Genomic DNA, 15,290 nt, shown 5'->3' with positions numbered 1-15,290 from the left:
TCCAGTTGCATAGGAGTGCATCTCCCATTGACTTTGGTGCAATATCCCTTCGTGAGCAGTATTGAGGACACTTCGAGTTGCGGTGTGTAGCAAAGAGATCTATGGATAGATATCTCCAGCAGTGGAAAAGGGTGTGAGGCACATCTGGGTGCAATGCCCATTTGTGATTTGTTGAGAAGTGCCTGCTGAGGGCATCGGCTGTGACATTCTGCTCACCAGGGAGATATGCTGTGATAACCGTAACTCTGTGTTGGTTGCAGCAGTTCCATAATCGCATTGCCTCCATGCAAAGGGATTGGGATCGAGCCCCACCCTGATTGTTTATGTAGTATACCGTTGTCATGTTGTCGGTAAATACACAAATGACATGACCACATATTAGGGGAAGGAAGCATTTTCAGGCGTTGAAGACTGCTCTCAACTCAAGCCGGTTGATATGTTGCAAGGACTCCTGAATGGACCAGCAAGCTTGGATTTGTTGGTCTTGTAGATGTGTGCCCCATCCTAGCAGTGACATGTTGGTGATAATCTGCATGGTTGGTTGAGGTCAGTGAAAGGGTATGACATCTATCAAGTTGTTGGGGATGGACCACCATGCCAATGATTTTCTTACATGACAAGGTACCATGACCCTCCTGTGGATGTCGTGACCGTTTGGTACATATATCGAGGCAATACAATGTTGAAGGCATCTGAAGTGCAACCTTGCATGTGCTACAATGTATGTTGTAGACACCATGTGCCCCATGAGTTGTAGACAGGTAAGTATGGGGGTTCTGAGGCTGATGGAGAGAACCTGTATCAGGTCCTGGATAGTTTGGAATCTGTTTGTTGGTAAGTATGTGCGAGCCATGGTGTAGTCGAGGCATGTACCTATGAACTCTATGGATTGCTGAGGTGTCATTGATGACTTTGTGAGGTTGATTATAAGACCAAGCGCTTCGAATATGGTTCTTGTTATGTTGGTAGCCTGAAGTGCTTCATCGAAAGAAGGTGCTCTGATCAGGCAATCGTCGAGGTAGGGGAATATAATAATTCCTGCATGCTGTAAGTAAGCTGTTACTACCGCCATTGTTTTCAAGAAAACCCTGGGGGCTGATGGTAGACCAAAAGGCAGGATTTTGTACTGGAAATGCTCTGAAATGACTTGAAAACATAGAAAGCGTCTGTGAGCTGGATGAATGGTTACATGAAAATAGGCGTCCTGGAGGTCGAGGGACATAAACCAATCTCCGCTGTGAAATGCTGGAATGATAGTCACCAGGGTCACCATCTTGAAATGTTGTTTGCGAATGTACCATTTTAAGTGTCAAAGGTCTAGGATTGGCCTCCAACCTCCTGATTTTTTCTGGGTCAAAAAATAGTGGGAATAAAAATCCTTGCCCTTGAGCTCATCCGATACCTTTTCCACCGCTCTGATAGCGCATGAAGAGTCACCTCCTGTTTCAAGAGAGACGTATGAGATGGGTCCCTGAAGAGGAAAAGGGAGGGAGGGGCAGGAAGAGGAATTGACATAAAGGGGATGGTGTAGCACCATCGCAATTAGCTGTAGGACACATCGGTCAGTGGTAATCAAGGCCACTCATTGGTGGAATGGTCTCAGGCGATGGTGAAAAAGTGCGTTTGTGGCATGATGATGAGTGGTCAGTGGAATGGTTTGTAGTCCCTCAACCGAGGCGTCAAACCTGTTGCAGGGCCGGACTGAGGGGTGGGCGAGCCAGGCAGCTGCCCAGGGTGCCAACCAATGGGGGGGTGTCTGATGACAGCTGTAAGGGGCACATGGTGTCCCTTATAGCTGCCACCATGTACTGCGTGCCCGCCCCCCCCCTCCAATCCCACGGCGCCAGCCAGCAGCACCCTTCCCCCTACGGCCGCAGTGCCCTGCACGGCCAGGCGCTGTGCACCAGCAGCTGTGGCCACGCCAGGCTGAGCAGTGCATGCGCAATGCATCCTGGGGGTGGGCCCCGGGCTGTGTGCCAGCGACTGGGCTGGGCAGCACATGCACCGTGCGCACCGGGGGCGGGTCTGCACATTCGCCAAGCGCCCTGGGGGCGGGCCCGTGCTCCCATGGGGAGGCGGGCCCCGGGCTGCGTGCCAGCGGCCGGGCCAGGCAGCGCATGTGCCGTGCACACCAGGGCGGGCCCATGCATGTGCTGTGTGTCCCGTGGGCAGGCCCCCCGCTCCCCCGCCCCCTTCCTTGGGGGCTGAGCAGCCCAGTCCTAGACGTTCCCCCTACAAGGAACTGCTAGAAGAATGGGCAGCCCAGCTCCAGACTCCCCCAGCAAGGAGGTGCCACCTCCCCAACCTCTAAGCCCCCCATCCTATGCTCCCCCTTGCCCTGAATCCTGCACCCCCTGTGCTCCTGCACATCTTATGCTCCCCCTGGCCTGAGCACTCCCCCCTTACCTATCACCCCCTGCCCTGATTACTGTACCACAGGGTCATGCACTTTATTAATTATCTCTTGGTTTAGTATTTTTTCTTGTATAACAATTTAAATGTGTATATATATGTATGTGTGTGTGTTAATAACTAGTGGGTACCACAGTGGCACACATCCGAATAAGCGCACATGATGTCAATGTGGATGCTCAAGACAAAACTCACTCCACTCATGGATGGGAAACCTTAGAGGGAACACTGCCCACAATGGCTGCGTCTAGACTGGCAAGTTTTTCCGCAAAAATGGCTGCTTTTGTGGAAAAACTTGCCAGCTGTCTACACTGGCCGCTTGAATTTGCGCAAGAACACTGACGATCTAATGTAAGAGTGCCAGTGTTCTTCCGCAAATACTATGCTGCTTCCATTTGGGAGGACAAGTGTAGACAGCTAAAAACTGTTTTGCGCAAAAAATCCCCAATGGCGAAAATGGCAATCGGGGCTTTCTTGCGCAAAACCGTGTCTAGATTGGCACGGCCGCTTTTCCGCAAAAAGTACTTTTTTTCCGCAAAAAGTACTAGATGCTCTTTTCCGCAAATGCTTTTAATGGAAAAACTTTTCCGTTAAAAGCATTTGCTGAAAATCATGCCAGTCTAGACGTAGCCATTGAGTGTTAATTTTGATAAGGCAGCATTCATAAAAAACATAAGATATCAGAGTAATAGAACACTCAAAAGAGAAATGACCTCTCAGGTTTCACAGTCTGTATGCAGTGCTCAGGAGTCTAGAAAGTCAAGAAGGCTCTGGCTTTTTTTGGTGGGGAGAGACATTAAAACACAGAAGTGGAGGTTAGTAATATCAGGACATATGCTGTTGGTTTCATTTTTTGCTATGTTGTGTGACACCTTAGGCAGATCACTCAATTTCTTTGTGACTCAGTTTCACTATCTATATAGCCACAAATTCTCTTTTAAGTCTAGTAAGGACCACTACGATGATCTAGTCTAACTTCCTAGATAACAAAGGCCTTAGGACTGATCTTAATTCATTCCTGCTTCAAATAATAGCTGTAGTTGAACTGAAGGGTCTGTGAGAAAAAAATCCAGTCTTATTCAAAGATTGCCAGTGATAGAGAATCCACCCCAACCATGGGTAATTAATTACTCTCGTTGTTTAAAATATGCACCTTATTTTTAATTTAGCTACCCACAAACCATTGAATCTTGTATCTGTTTGTCTGGTAGCAGGAAGAGTCTGTTATCTAATTTGTCCACCAGATATATAAGAGTAACTTGATTACAGTCTAAACAGTCTGATAAAAATTTGGGCATAATTCTGAAGCCTCACACCATTCCTGTGAGGGAATTCTCTCATGCTTTGAGGTCTTCAAACAGAAGTTAAAGGGAGGTGCAAAATATTCTAACCCTTACATTCTTTCAGGGGAAAAATAGTTAGAGACAAAATTTTTATTTAAAGAAAACACAAGATCCACACACATCTTTATGCTTCTATTTGCACTTATACATTTTAAATCAAATGCAGTTATGAGTGCAAATATTGTGTATGAAAGTCTGTGTGCATATTTTAATGTAGTTCGAAGTCTCAACAATTTAGAATCATCTTTAGTATTTCTCCTCCTCTCACACATTTAGACATTATTTTTTCCATGGCATAGAACAGACTTATTTAGTTAGCTTCATGGTACATGTCTAAGAATTAACACTGAGAGCAAATAGATGGTGCCATTTGTCTGCTCTGGGAAAATGCATGGTTTGACTTCTGAATAGAATATGCACCAGGGAAATCATAGAGTGCTACATACAACTTGCAATATTTTGTCAACTACTTAGTTTATTCTAATTACTACTCAAATTACTTTTACACTAGCACCTAGGCTTTTATGTCTTACATTATGTATGAGAATCCAGATAGGCTTACAGCTTTAATTATTCCACACAAGAGACAAAATCAGTCATTAAGAATTCAATGTATCATTTACATAATACAAATCCCTTTCCTCCAATGAGTTTTTGGAGAACAATGACAATGCTCTGCTGTTCTGACTACTTGGCATCTTAAATAACACATTCACCAGTGTGCTATAAGTTGCAACAATTATGAAAATGAGTTTTATCACATGAACTTTTGACTGGGATCCATTTCAGTGTTATCCTGTTTCTCTCACTGCATCTAGAATATCATTGTTTGAAAGCTCAAGGTGCTTGGTAAAGGTCTTTCGCTTGCCCTAGGTATGCCCTGTAAACTTTTAACTATACTGCAAAGGACATCTTCATGATGGATATACAGTCTGCAGAGCTAAAAGAGTAAAAAATCAGTAAAAGAATTTTGTCTATAAATCAAGCACATACAGTAGTAATAAAAAACACATAAGCAGTAGATGTGCTGAGCAGTTTTACAAAGTCAACTGGCTGACTTTCACAACACTTCAATAAGTCTGTTTAAAATTTATGATTTGTAAAGGCAGTTACGCAATAATCACACCTGTTGTGCTAGGTATTGCATAGACAAGTGACAAAGAAAACAGACCCTGTCCCTAAAATCTTAAAATCTAGATGTCAAAACAGGATGCAACAAGTGGACAAGACAGATAAAAGAGATATGGATGAGCGGGAGAATGAAATAACAGAATGAGCAGTGTTGAATAAAGAGAAATCACATTTCCATTGTTTAGCAGTATTAGGGTAGGGCTCCAAAAGAGGATCAGCCCTCCTCCCGCTTACATGTAGTAGATCTTTACACTGTGCAAATACAGGGGAAGATGTGCAATTAAGAAGAAAGAAGAAAACAGTGTCAAATGCAGCAGAAAGTTCAAGGAGAATGAAAGGGAAGAGGGGCCCAATACTTAGCCAGGAAAAAGTCATAGAAATAATGGTGAGCACAGTTTTGATGTCATGAAAATAATGCCAGCAGGGATCCAGGCAGGAATTAGCTGTAAGGAAATCAAGATAGCTCTGTTCTTAACAAATGCATAGAATTTAGAAGGGAAAAAGGAGATGCAACAGCAGTTAGAGGCAGGTGAGTGTTAGGACATAAACAAGAAAAGATGCCAGAAGAAAAGGATGCCAGAAGAAAAGGATGAGGCAAAATGACAGAGTGAAAGAGGGAGACAGATAGCAGCAGCTTAGCAGAGATGGTCTCAGGGGAATTGTCAAATATTCACATTTAGAGAAATAAATATCACATAGCAAGTTGGTCATATTACAGGTCATACATAAAATGTAGCCATTGGAATTTTATTATCTTTACTACAGAGATGTATCCCACAAGGATCACTGATTCTAGGATACAATGCTTATTGAGCCAACCCAAGACTATAAACTGTTTTAATCAAGAAAGAGCACAGCATACTTGTCCAGCACTCTTTCACAGGGCGCACTTCATTTTACAGATATGGGCAGTTGCAACTGTTCAGTTCAATACATGTTAGACTCAGCCCTTACCTTCTGGCAAGTTGCTAATATGACCCTTACCTGAGCAAAATTTGATTCCATCAGATCAGGGGTATCCATTCTGAGAAGACAACTTGTATCACTGCAATCTCTCAAATTATTGTTTGTTTTGACAGAATTAAATATACAAAAACATAAAATAAATCTCTCAGTAATAAAGTACCATTAAGGCAAACTAGCTAAAACATTCCTTCATACATCAAAATACACTCTAATATCTTCAATTAAATTGCTTTGCCAATAATCAGTAAGCTCATGAAAAACACCATAAGAAAAAAAATCCACATGAAGAATCTGTCCATCACTTTTGCTACCTTTTTCCACTCATTTCCTTTAGCACGATTTGCTTTGTGGTCTCTAATGCAATTAGAAATATACTCAATATTCTTTATCAGTACTTTATAACAGGAGCAGCAGTTAACAGCATCCTTGGTGTTTTCACATTGAATTCCATTACTGTTATTTAAATGCCTATCCAGCTTCTTCTTAAGATCACTGTCACTGTTTTTGGAAAGTTGACTGCTCACCGACTCAGGTCCATCCTGCTTTTTTTGATACTTACAGTCCTTTCTTAATTTATGGTTTTGTGCTTTTACTCTTTGTGGACTTATACAATTTTCACCCACATCATAAACAAAAAAGATCTTTGACATGTAGTCCAAAATAACCACCCTTGCCCATTGTGGAACAGGTTGGGCTTCTGCTCCGCAGTGATGGATATTCATTATAATGATGGTTAGTGCAGTGGATGCTGTGATCATTGTCATAGTTGCTATGTAATATTTGCCTGTAATGTAAAATAGGGAAATTTATATTTCTATTAAAAGTACTATTTGAGTTATAATCATCCACTGCAGAAAGGAAAAAAATCCCACAACATCAAGCTAAATGTTACTGAGTAGTTGTCAGAATTCTGGAGTTCACCCTAATCCTCTATAGTTCTGCTTGCATTGTGGTGTGCCACTTAAAATAGTTTAAGTCCATTCAAACAAACAAAATCTCCCAATGATCATGACCCAAATCATTTTCAAAATAACCATCTCCAATTATCAAGGTAAAATTCATACTCTCAAGTGTCCCAGTTTCAAAAAGCTATCAAAAAGATGTTAAAGTCTTTTTAAAAAAAAATGTTCACAGGGAATTTCACATATTTTTAGGCTCCCTAAAAAATCTGCATCAACATTTACACACTTCACATTTGTTACACCACTTCCCAGTACCTAAATTAATTTTGAAAAAAACCACATGACCTATTCTGCAAGTGATTACTTTACATTGTCATAAGTGTTGATTTTTACCATAGAAACAATGAAGATCACATTTTTCATCTTGGAGTTTCCAGATGTATGAGAGGCTGGAAATGTCTACAGGTTGGCAGAACTATTGGGGAGAAAATGGGAGCCTGAAAGCTGAGCTGTGCAGGAGAAGAGGCATATACACACTTCTCTACTTTTCCCCCCACAGATCAGCTATGACTCACTGAAGGAAGGGAACAGGAGTCCTGGTCCTACGCTGCAGAACAAGTTGTACTATAAGTGTACTCAGCTCCTTGCAGAGCCTAACAGGCCACCTAGGAACTTGTTGATAGATGAGTGCTTCACCCTGGGATAACAGGTTATGTTGCACATGGGAAGCAATGAACTTGCACCATAAGGAAAGTCTTCTACAGCTAACCTGCTCTGGTTTGCATTAAAAGGGCTATCCATCATGTGAGCCAGAGAAGACAGTGCTTCACCCGGCCTTCTCCTTCTGTATAACAGGTCTGCTCTTCAGCTTCCCCAGCTGATCTCTTCTGTAAATTGTTCCCAAATCCTCACATAAAGTCTGCCTGTAGAATAAATCCCCCCGAGCCTGACCCTACCTTGGAGTTGGGGCAGTTTGTGGGACTTAAGTGAGGATAGGAATCTGGAAGGGAACTAAACCAGTTCTTTTTATGCCCCTGGGGACAAGAGAAAGTGTCATCGCACCCTCAATATGCTTCTCCAGTCTCCCGGCCATAGCAAAAGTTCAACAGCTCAGCTGTGCATGAACAGACATAGGGAGCCCCAATGTTTGTCTGGCTTCTCTCCCTGATGGAACTGCTGTGGTCTGCAGCACCATGTCTTGTGATACCAGGAGTCATCATCAAACCATAGTAGAGCTAAGAGATGAAGAAGGTACGGAGGACTTAGCGCTCGCCCCTTCCCTATCACAGTGTCAGATCCTCACTTCCACAAATTCCCTTTTGCTTCTAACACATAACCCACAATGTTCTCATCCAGCTTCTCAAGATATCACATTTCCACCAAATGAATCACTACACCAAAACCTGGAACACCCTGTGTGACATCTCAGACAATTATTGAACCATTATAGTTTGAGAGTCTGCGAAGATTACATCTTGAAGTTTGACCTGCAGTTTTCTTTCATTAACACTGCAACCCAGGCACCTCTCTCTGGGTATGTCTACACTACCCTCCTAATTCGAATTAGGAGGGTAATGTAAGCATACCGCAATTGCAAATGAAGCCCGGGATTTGAATTTCCTGGGCTTCATTTGCATAAGTGGGGCGCCGCCATTTTTAAATCCCCGCTCGTTCGAACCCTGTGCAGCACGGCTACACGGGGCACGAACTAGGTAGTTTGAACTAGGCTTCCTAGTTTGAACTACCATTACTCCTCGTGGAATGAGGAGTAACAGTAGTTCGAACTAGGAAACCTAGTTCGAACTACTTAGTTCGTGCCCCGTGTAGCCGCGCTGCACGGGGTTCGAACGAGCGGGAATTTAAAAATGGCGGCGCCCTGCTTATGCAAATGAAGCCCGGGAAATTCAAATCCCGGGCTTCATTTGCAATTGCGGTATGCCTACATTACCCCGCTAGTTCGAACTAGCGGGGTAGTGTAGACATACCCTCTTTTATTATCAGCTGATCCCCATGCAACACAAAATCTTGTCATAGAACCTCATTATAGTTGTACAGCTTCCATATACATTTGATGAATTACACTAGGTTTTAGAAACTTTGCATCACAAAATTTATCTTTACATACCACTAACAGAATCTGGAGTCTCCTTGACATTAAAAAACTACTACTTATTAGCCTTGATAAAAATGTGAAATACCCACCTATTAAGGGCACATTTTCAGAAGGAGGCATGCTCTCTGCAACCATTAGCTGAAATACAGTTAGAGCAAGCAGAATTGTAACACCAAGTGACACTTTCTCTCCAGAGTCTGCAGGAAGGTAGAATCCAAGTGGTGCCAGAAAAGAGATCAAAACACAAGGGAGCAGCAGGTTAAATATATAGAAAGAAGACCTCCTTTTCAAGATCAGTGTGAACGTAATATCTGGATATGGCTCAGAGCAGCAACCATATGTGATTACATTCTTAACAGCTGGCATACCATGAATTTCCCACTCTACATCTTCTATAAAGTCAGATAGATCTCCACTGTCCAAAGCATTGAATAGGTCTACCTGATTACCATTGTAGGTCCAGGAACCAAAGGTAAGGTTACACTGCTGATGATCAAAGGGAAAATAAGAAACATCAACCACACATGAACTCTTTGTTATTGCTGGTGCATCCCAAGTAATTTTTCCATCATGTCTCAGTACTACATTTGTGTTCACTGGTTCTGAAAAGTCATCATCAGCCCTAAATGATAAATTGAAACACAAAATATGTCAGAAAAATCAGATTAACACGTCTGAATTCACATCACTTAATATTGTAATGAACTGGTGGCTGTTGTGTATGGACATCATAATGACTTTTTTAGGACAGACTCAGTTGTGTGTAATGTCCCAATATTGCTAACATATAACTGAAATTCTCCTTAGCTCAAGCAGTAAGAGCCTCTTCTTTTTTGAAGCAGTGAATATGAGTGCTATTCCTAATGCAATTATAAATTTCAGTGTGCAGCACTGATGACAAACTTCAAATCTTAGATGATTATGAATTTATTACAATATTTAGGCTGCCACAAAAATGTTAAGAAGATGATTTTACTGCTAATGAGAGTCACATCAGAGTTCATAGGTGTCTCAGACCTAGGTCTCGTCCTGCTACTACTCCAGAAAAGCTGCCTCAGAAGCATCCCACATAAGGAGCCCCTGAGCCCTTTACAACATGTGCACCACAGATTGTGTCTTTTGGGCTACGTCTACACTGCAGGCTTCTTGCGCAAGAACTGTTTTGTGCTGCGCAAAAGGTCTTGTGCAAGAGCACGTCCACACTGCCATGTGCTTTTGCTCAAGCGATGTGCTTTTGCGCAAGAGCGTCCATGGCAATGTGGATGCTCTCTTGCGCAAGAAAGCTCTGATGGCAATTTTAGCCCATAGGGGTTTCTTGCGCAAGAAACCCCTGTTGCCCATCCACACTGCCTTCTTGCACAAGAGGGTTTATTCCTCGTGGGGAGAGGAATACCACTTATGCAAGAAGCCCTCTTTTCTGATGCTTTACTGTAAATTTACATGGGCAAGAACACGCGTGCCGTATAGTTGCTCCCCAAGTTTTTGCGCAAGAACAGTTATTCTTGCGCAAAAAGCCTGGAGTGTAGACATAACCATGGAGTGTAAACATTTGGGGCTACATTCTATAAGTGGAGTGTCTGATTATATGATCATTGCCATGCTGAAAGCCTAAATACTGTATCACTGTGCTAGTAAAACTGATAGTTTTAGCTTTATTATCGATCCTAACAAATAAACTAGCTCAAATAATAGTAAGTAATTCGATGTTGGAAAAAAATTGAGAAAAAAGGTCCTTAATGTGAATTAATCTAATTTTCACTTTGTGGTGTCCCTTTCTAGTAGGTGATATTGCAAACCAAAGCTGATCAGTAATGTCCCTTTAATGTAAACTAGATCAAAACTGTTTTAAACAGATTTTGAAAGATTGTTTCCTCCTTATAAAACACTTCAACTTTTTTTTTCTAAAGAAGCAACAAAGTATCCTTTTTCCACATAATGAGTCAATCATCTGGAAACTCCCCAGTGCTTAATTTACAATTAAAGAAATGCTGGGACTCAAGCAATTTTTTTTAACTCTCATAACTGAAGCAGCAAACCCACAGGTGCCAGGACTACGAACTGCCAAGCCTAGAAGCAAATTAAGCACTCCCTGGGCACAGCACAACAGAATGGGCAAAAAGGCATCAACTATTTAATTTGGGTTTCTAATTCAGCTGTGACTGAAGCATAGATTTTGTGCATATGTAGCTCTGTTATGGACAAAGAAAGTTTTTGATGTGACCTCCAAACTGCCATGCCAAAATTTCAAGATAAATCACTTTCTCTATACAGCCTCTTAACCTTGTGCATAGACCAATTATGAATAGGGGCATGGAGACCTACTACTATAGCATCATATTAACACAGAAATTGCCATACCAGATCACAGCAATAGTCTGTCTAGTCCAGTATCTTTATGGGCCAGATGCAAACACTCCAAAGAAAGGTGCAATGAACTGGAAATGGATGGTTATGGGTTAACTTACCCATAGGGAAATTTCTTTATATATAAAGGAAAATTAAAGCTAATTATGTGATGGTGCTAAGAACTGCCCTTCTAATTGCACTTACTTATTATACAGCACAATGTCTGGTCTCCATACCAGGTTGCTAGGAATCCGGATAGAATCCAACCCATCATATTTATTCTTGTCCCACGTGAGATATGTATCATACCAACTTTGTCGAATCCATAAATACACAGTCAAAATTTGGTTTTTTTCATCCTGTAAGGAATTACTATATAAACATTTCTAATCCATGTCTCAAAGAAACCCCACTTAATTTCAGGGAGCGTTCATTTTATAAACATAATTGTGTTTCTTCTAAGATTTACTATACTGTAAGAATTCTATAATACCTGTTCAGAGGCCTGTTCATATGACAATTCCAATTGATTTCTCTGAAAACCATGCATGGTCAGACCTTAGTTTGGTACATACACATGTTAATGTTTACACTTATTTTAAATCAACTGTATTTTACAAACTATTGAGGATTTTTCTTCTCTCTCTGCAGATACCTTCTCAATTGCCTTCAAAATTTTCAAACCAAATCAGTTTTCCAAACAAGAATTATATGGGGGCTAAAAATAAAACTTTTTAATTGAAGACGGATACAACATAAACTGTGAAGAACTACTACTTCTGCAAAACAGTATGTAAACTATTGAGGAAAAAACCACCCAGGTTGGTTGTTTTTTTTGTTTTTGTTTTTTTTGCATCAGTGCAATGGGACAAAACCAATTATTCAAACCTGAAAAAAAAAATTAGTATCTAATTGCTATTACAAAAGAAGTCTAACAGGTTAACCATTTTTAGTTAGTTCACTATGAAAAACAGGTCATAGTGTTTTAAACTAATGAGTACACATTATGAATACTTTTGAGAAATTTGTATTACATTTATCACTTTATGGATGAAAATGCAAACTGTTTTTATGTCTCCAAGTGAACTAAGTTTTAAATTCTGAAACCCATACAGGTCTAAAAGTTTGCAAATTATCGGTTTAAGAGTTTGCACATCTCTAAAATATGGAACTGTCTTGTTACTCACCATATCTTTAATTTGGGACAGTGTGATCTGAAGGGTAACATTCAGTGCTTTATCTGTATCTTCCACTGGTCTCAGAGCATTTGAATAGCCTCCAAACAGTTCACTGAACAGCATTTGAGCATATTTTCCTTGTGCTGATTCCACACCTGCATCAAATTGTATATTAAATATATCACATTAATTATTGTGCAATATCAGAAAGCTATTTGGAAAGCTCCAACCAAAATTTGTTATAATACATACTGCCATCCAGATGGTCATATACACATACTACTATATCATATTTCTGGCCCATGGGGAGGAGAAAGGATTGTGCAGGCCTCCTGCTGGCACACCCCCCAGTTGTCCCAGGATCAAAGGGGGAGGGTTAGATTCCCAAGTGCCTTTTTAAAAATGAGTTAGGCATTGCAATGCTCAGTGCAGCAATGCCTAAATAAGTTTTAAATTCCAGACCATAGTGATTTTCTTAAACAGTCATTCAAATGCTGAGCTAAGACTAGAAACCAGGTCTGACTTCCAGCCCTTTTCTCTAGCTAGTGGCTTGTACTGTCTTCCTACATATAAATATTACTCTGAGAGATAACTGAATACTACCTATGTAATTTACTCCTCTCTTATTGCATTCGTGTTTGAATAAATAATTTGATGAATTTTGTCCATTATATGGCCAATGTATAGTGCTCATTGAGTAATCAGTGAATATATTAATTAGATCATTTCATCAATGATTTTTGCAATCTATTCCAAAGATTACAGCATATGTGAAAAAAATTGTTATTCATCACGCTTTACAGATAATCCACAGAAATATTTTCTTTAAAATCATAGGTTTACAGATTTCTTTATGTTCTGAAGTTTCTCTATGTTGTACTGCATTATCTTTATAGATGGAGTTATAGATTTCAAAAAGGAAAGTACAAGGATGTTAACATTTGTCTGACCTAAGTAAATTCCTATCTAGGCAAGAATGCACCAAGTATCTCAGACTACTTGACCCTTCTGCCATTTAGCTGTTCAATTATTAGTACTGCAATACAGGACTAACTACATTTCAAATACCAGTTTCACTGGAAATAAGAGAAATCAAAGCTAATGAAACTATTTAAATAGCATCACATGCAAAAGTATGTTATCAGAAAACATTTCTACAGTGATTATTCTGCAAATAATAAAATAACTTGAAACAGTTAAGAGGATCAATTGCTGCCAAAACTGCGTTTTTGTACCCTCAGAACCGTGAAGTCAGTGCATGCACAAGGAATAATCAATCAAGTGTATAAAGTGTGCCTCTGGATGCACACTGGTATAGGGAAGTGCTCTCACCTTGAAGCATTGTTGCTGTGAAAACCAACCAAAGGGACAAGCAGTAAAGTGGTATACTATTTCTCTTCATTGTGAACCCTGAAGTAACCACTTCTCCAGGAACACAAAAATTGTTTTCACCTTCCAAAGCTGGGACAAATTAGTTGTGCAACAGCTGCACAAAAGCAATGCGGTGCTGCTGGTAAGAGCTCTTCTCAGCAGCAGCACGTCTCCTGTGTCCTCAGCTGGGCTCTAGCGCACACTACACTCTGCCCTGGTAACCTGAGAGCTGCCCACTCTGCTTCTCAGTGAGAAACCAGAATGATGGATATATCAAGATGAAACACTTCACAAAAGGCTCATTCTTTCCATAGTGTTACTGTTTTTTTTTTCTTACTATTAATGCATCAATCGAGATTCAGTATATGAAGACTATTCCATTTACACTTCCTCATTGAGAGCCAAATGTTGTCATCTTTATGTTAGCAGTAGCTCAGTCTATGTAGTCCCATTAAAAGCACTGAAAATTCTGAGTAGTGACTTACTCTGCAACACGAGTAATGGTGGCAGAATCTGGCCCCATAAGTATAGAATTCTTCCAGAACAGCACAGTCCGAGTTTAACAGAGGCCTTAGTGACATGAAACTTTACAAAAAGAAGATAGCCTTTGGTGTTTGTTGCTTAGATGACTGCGAGGTAAGTCTCACACAGGCATGGGAACCTGAGATTTAAAATAGTACAACAGTTTGAGCAAGATTGTTTATTCTTACTCTTTCAGTAAGAGTGACCTGCAACAGATGCCCATTGTTACTCATTTGTTTATATTTCGCATATGTTAGTTAAAGAAATTCACTGTTTTCTTTGTGATCAAACTATAGTTCAAGCACTAAGATTCAGTGATGGGCACTAGATATTCACTACTCTCACTAATTTACACTCACCAGTTCTTTCTGGTGAAAGCAAACTAATATGTCAAAACAAAAATACTTTCCTTGTTATGACAGAGGGTGCCCCTTAGTACATTGTGGAAATGAGTAAACTGTCAGACTTGTGGAAAGATTGAGTTCTGCCTATATAACATGCAAGGGTTTTATGCACTTCCAGTAAATGAAACATCACATCTCTAGTAATTAAGTGTGGTTTAGGGTAGAAGGAAGGGAGTACAATTTCTTTTATATAGAAGTCCGAACACACTTTAGGAATGAAAGAAGGATGCGGACACAACATTACGTTGTCTCTATTAAAAATGGTATATGGTGGAACTGCCAGTAAGGCTGCTAGGTCGCTCACTCTGCAAGCAGAAGTGATTGCCAACAGAAAGACTACCTTCAGTGTCATCATCAATGGGGCTCAAAGAGGGCATGGTTTAGAGTGTCCAGCACCATTTCCAAGTTCCACGATGGTGGTGGTAATCTGCATGGTGGGTATAAGTTGGAAAGACCTTTTATAAATCTTTTTGCACACCCCGTAACAAGGACTGAGAACCTTTCTATTGGTTGATGGAAAGCCGTAATGTCTGTCAGTAGGGAATAATTCCAGAAACACTGGGTGCAGGTGAAAACAAGCAGAGGATTTATTGAACACACAG

At 40.6% G+C, this 15,290-nt stretch overlaps 1 protein-coding gene across 1 annotated transcript; it reads right to left on the bottom strand.

Moving 5' to 3' along the window:
• Nucleotides 1-4,177: 4,177 nt before the first annotated feature.
• CHRNA9 (cholinergic receptor nicotinic alpha 9 subunit) lies at nucleotides 4,178-14,429 on the bottom strand. The gene is made up of 5 exons (XM_006129494.5): nucleotides 13,724-14,429; nucleotides 12,401-12,546; nucleotides 11,418-11,572; nucleotides 8,957-9,489; nucleotides 4,178-6,636 (listed from the first exon to the last, which is right to left on the bottom strand). The coding sequence occupies exons 1-5, from the start codon at nucleotides 13,791-13,793 to the stop codon at nucleotides 6,074-6,076; spliced, it is 1,467 nt and encodes a 488-aa protein (XP_006129556.2). The 5' UTR covers nucleotides 13,794-14,429; the 3' UTR covers nucleotides 4,178-6,073.
• Between the last annotated feature and the right edge of the window lie 861 nt (nucleotides 14,430-15,290).

The sequence above is a fragment of the Pelodiscus sinensis genome, chromosome 4, assembly GCF_052426305.1.
Source record: "Pelodiscus sinensis isolate ZL-2025 chromosome 4, ASM5242630v1, whole genome shotgun sequence".
NCBI classification, from domain to species: Eukaryota; Metazoa; Chordata; order Testudines; family Trionychidae; genus Pelodiscus; species Pelodiscus sinensis.
This window is presented reverse-complemented; position numbering and strand designations above follow the sequence as displayed.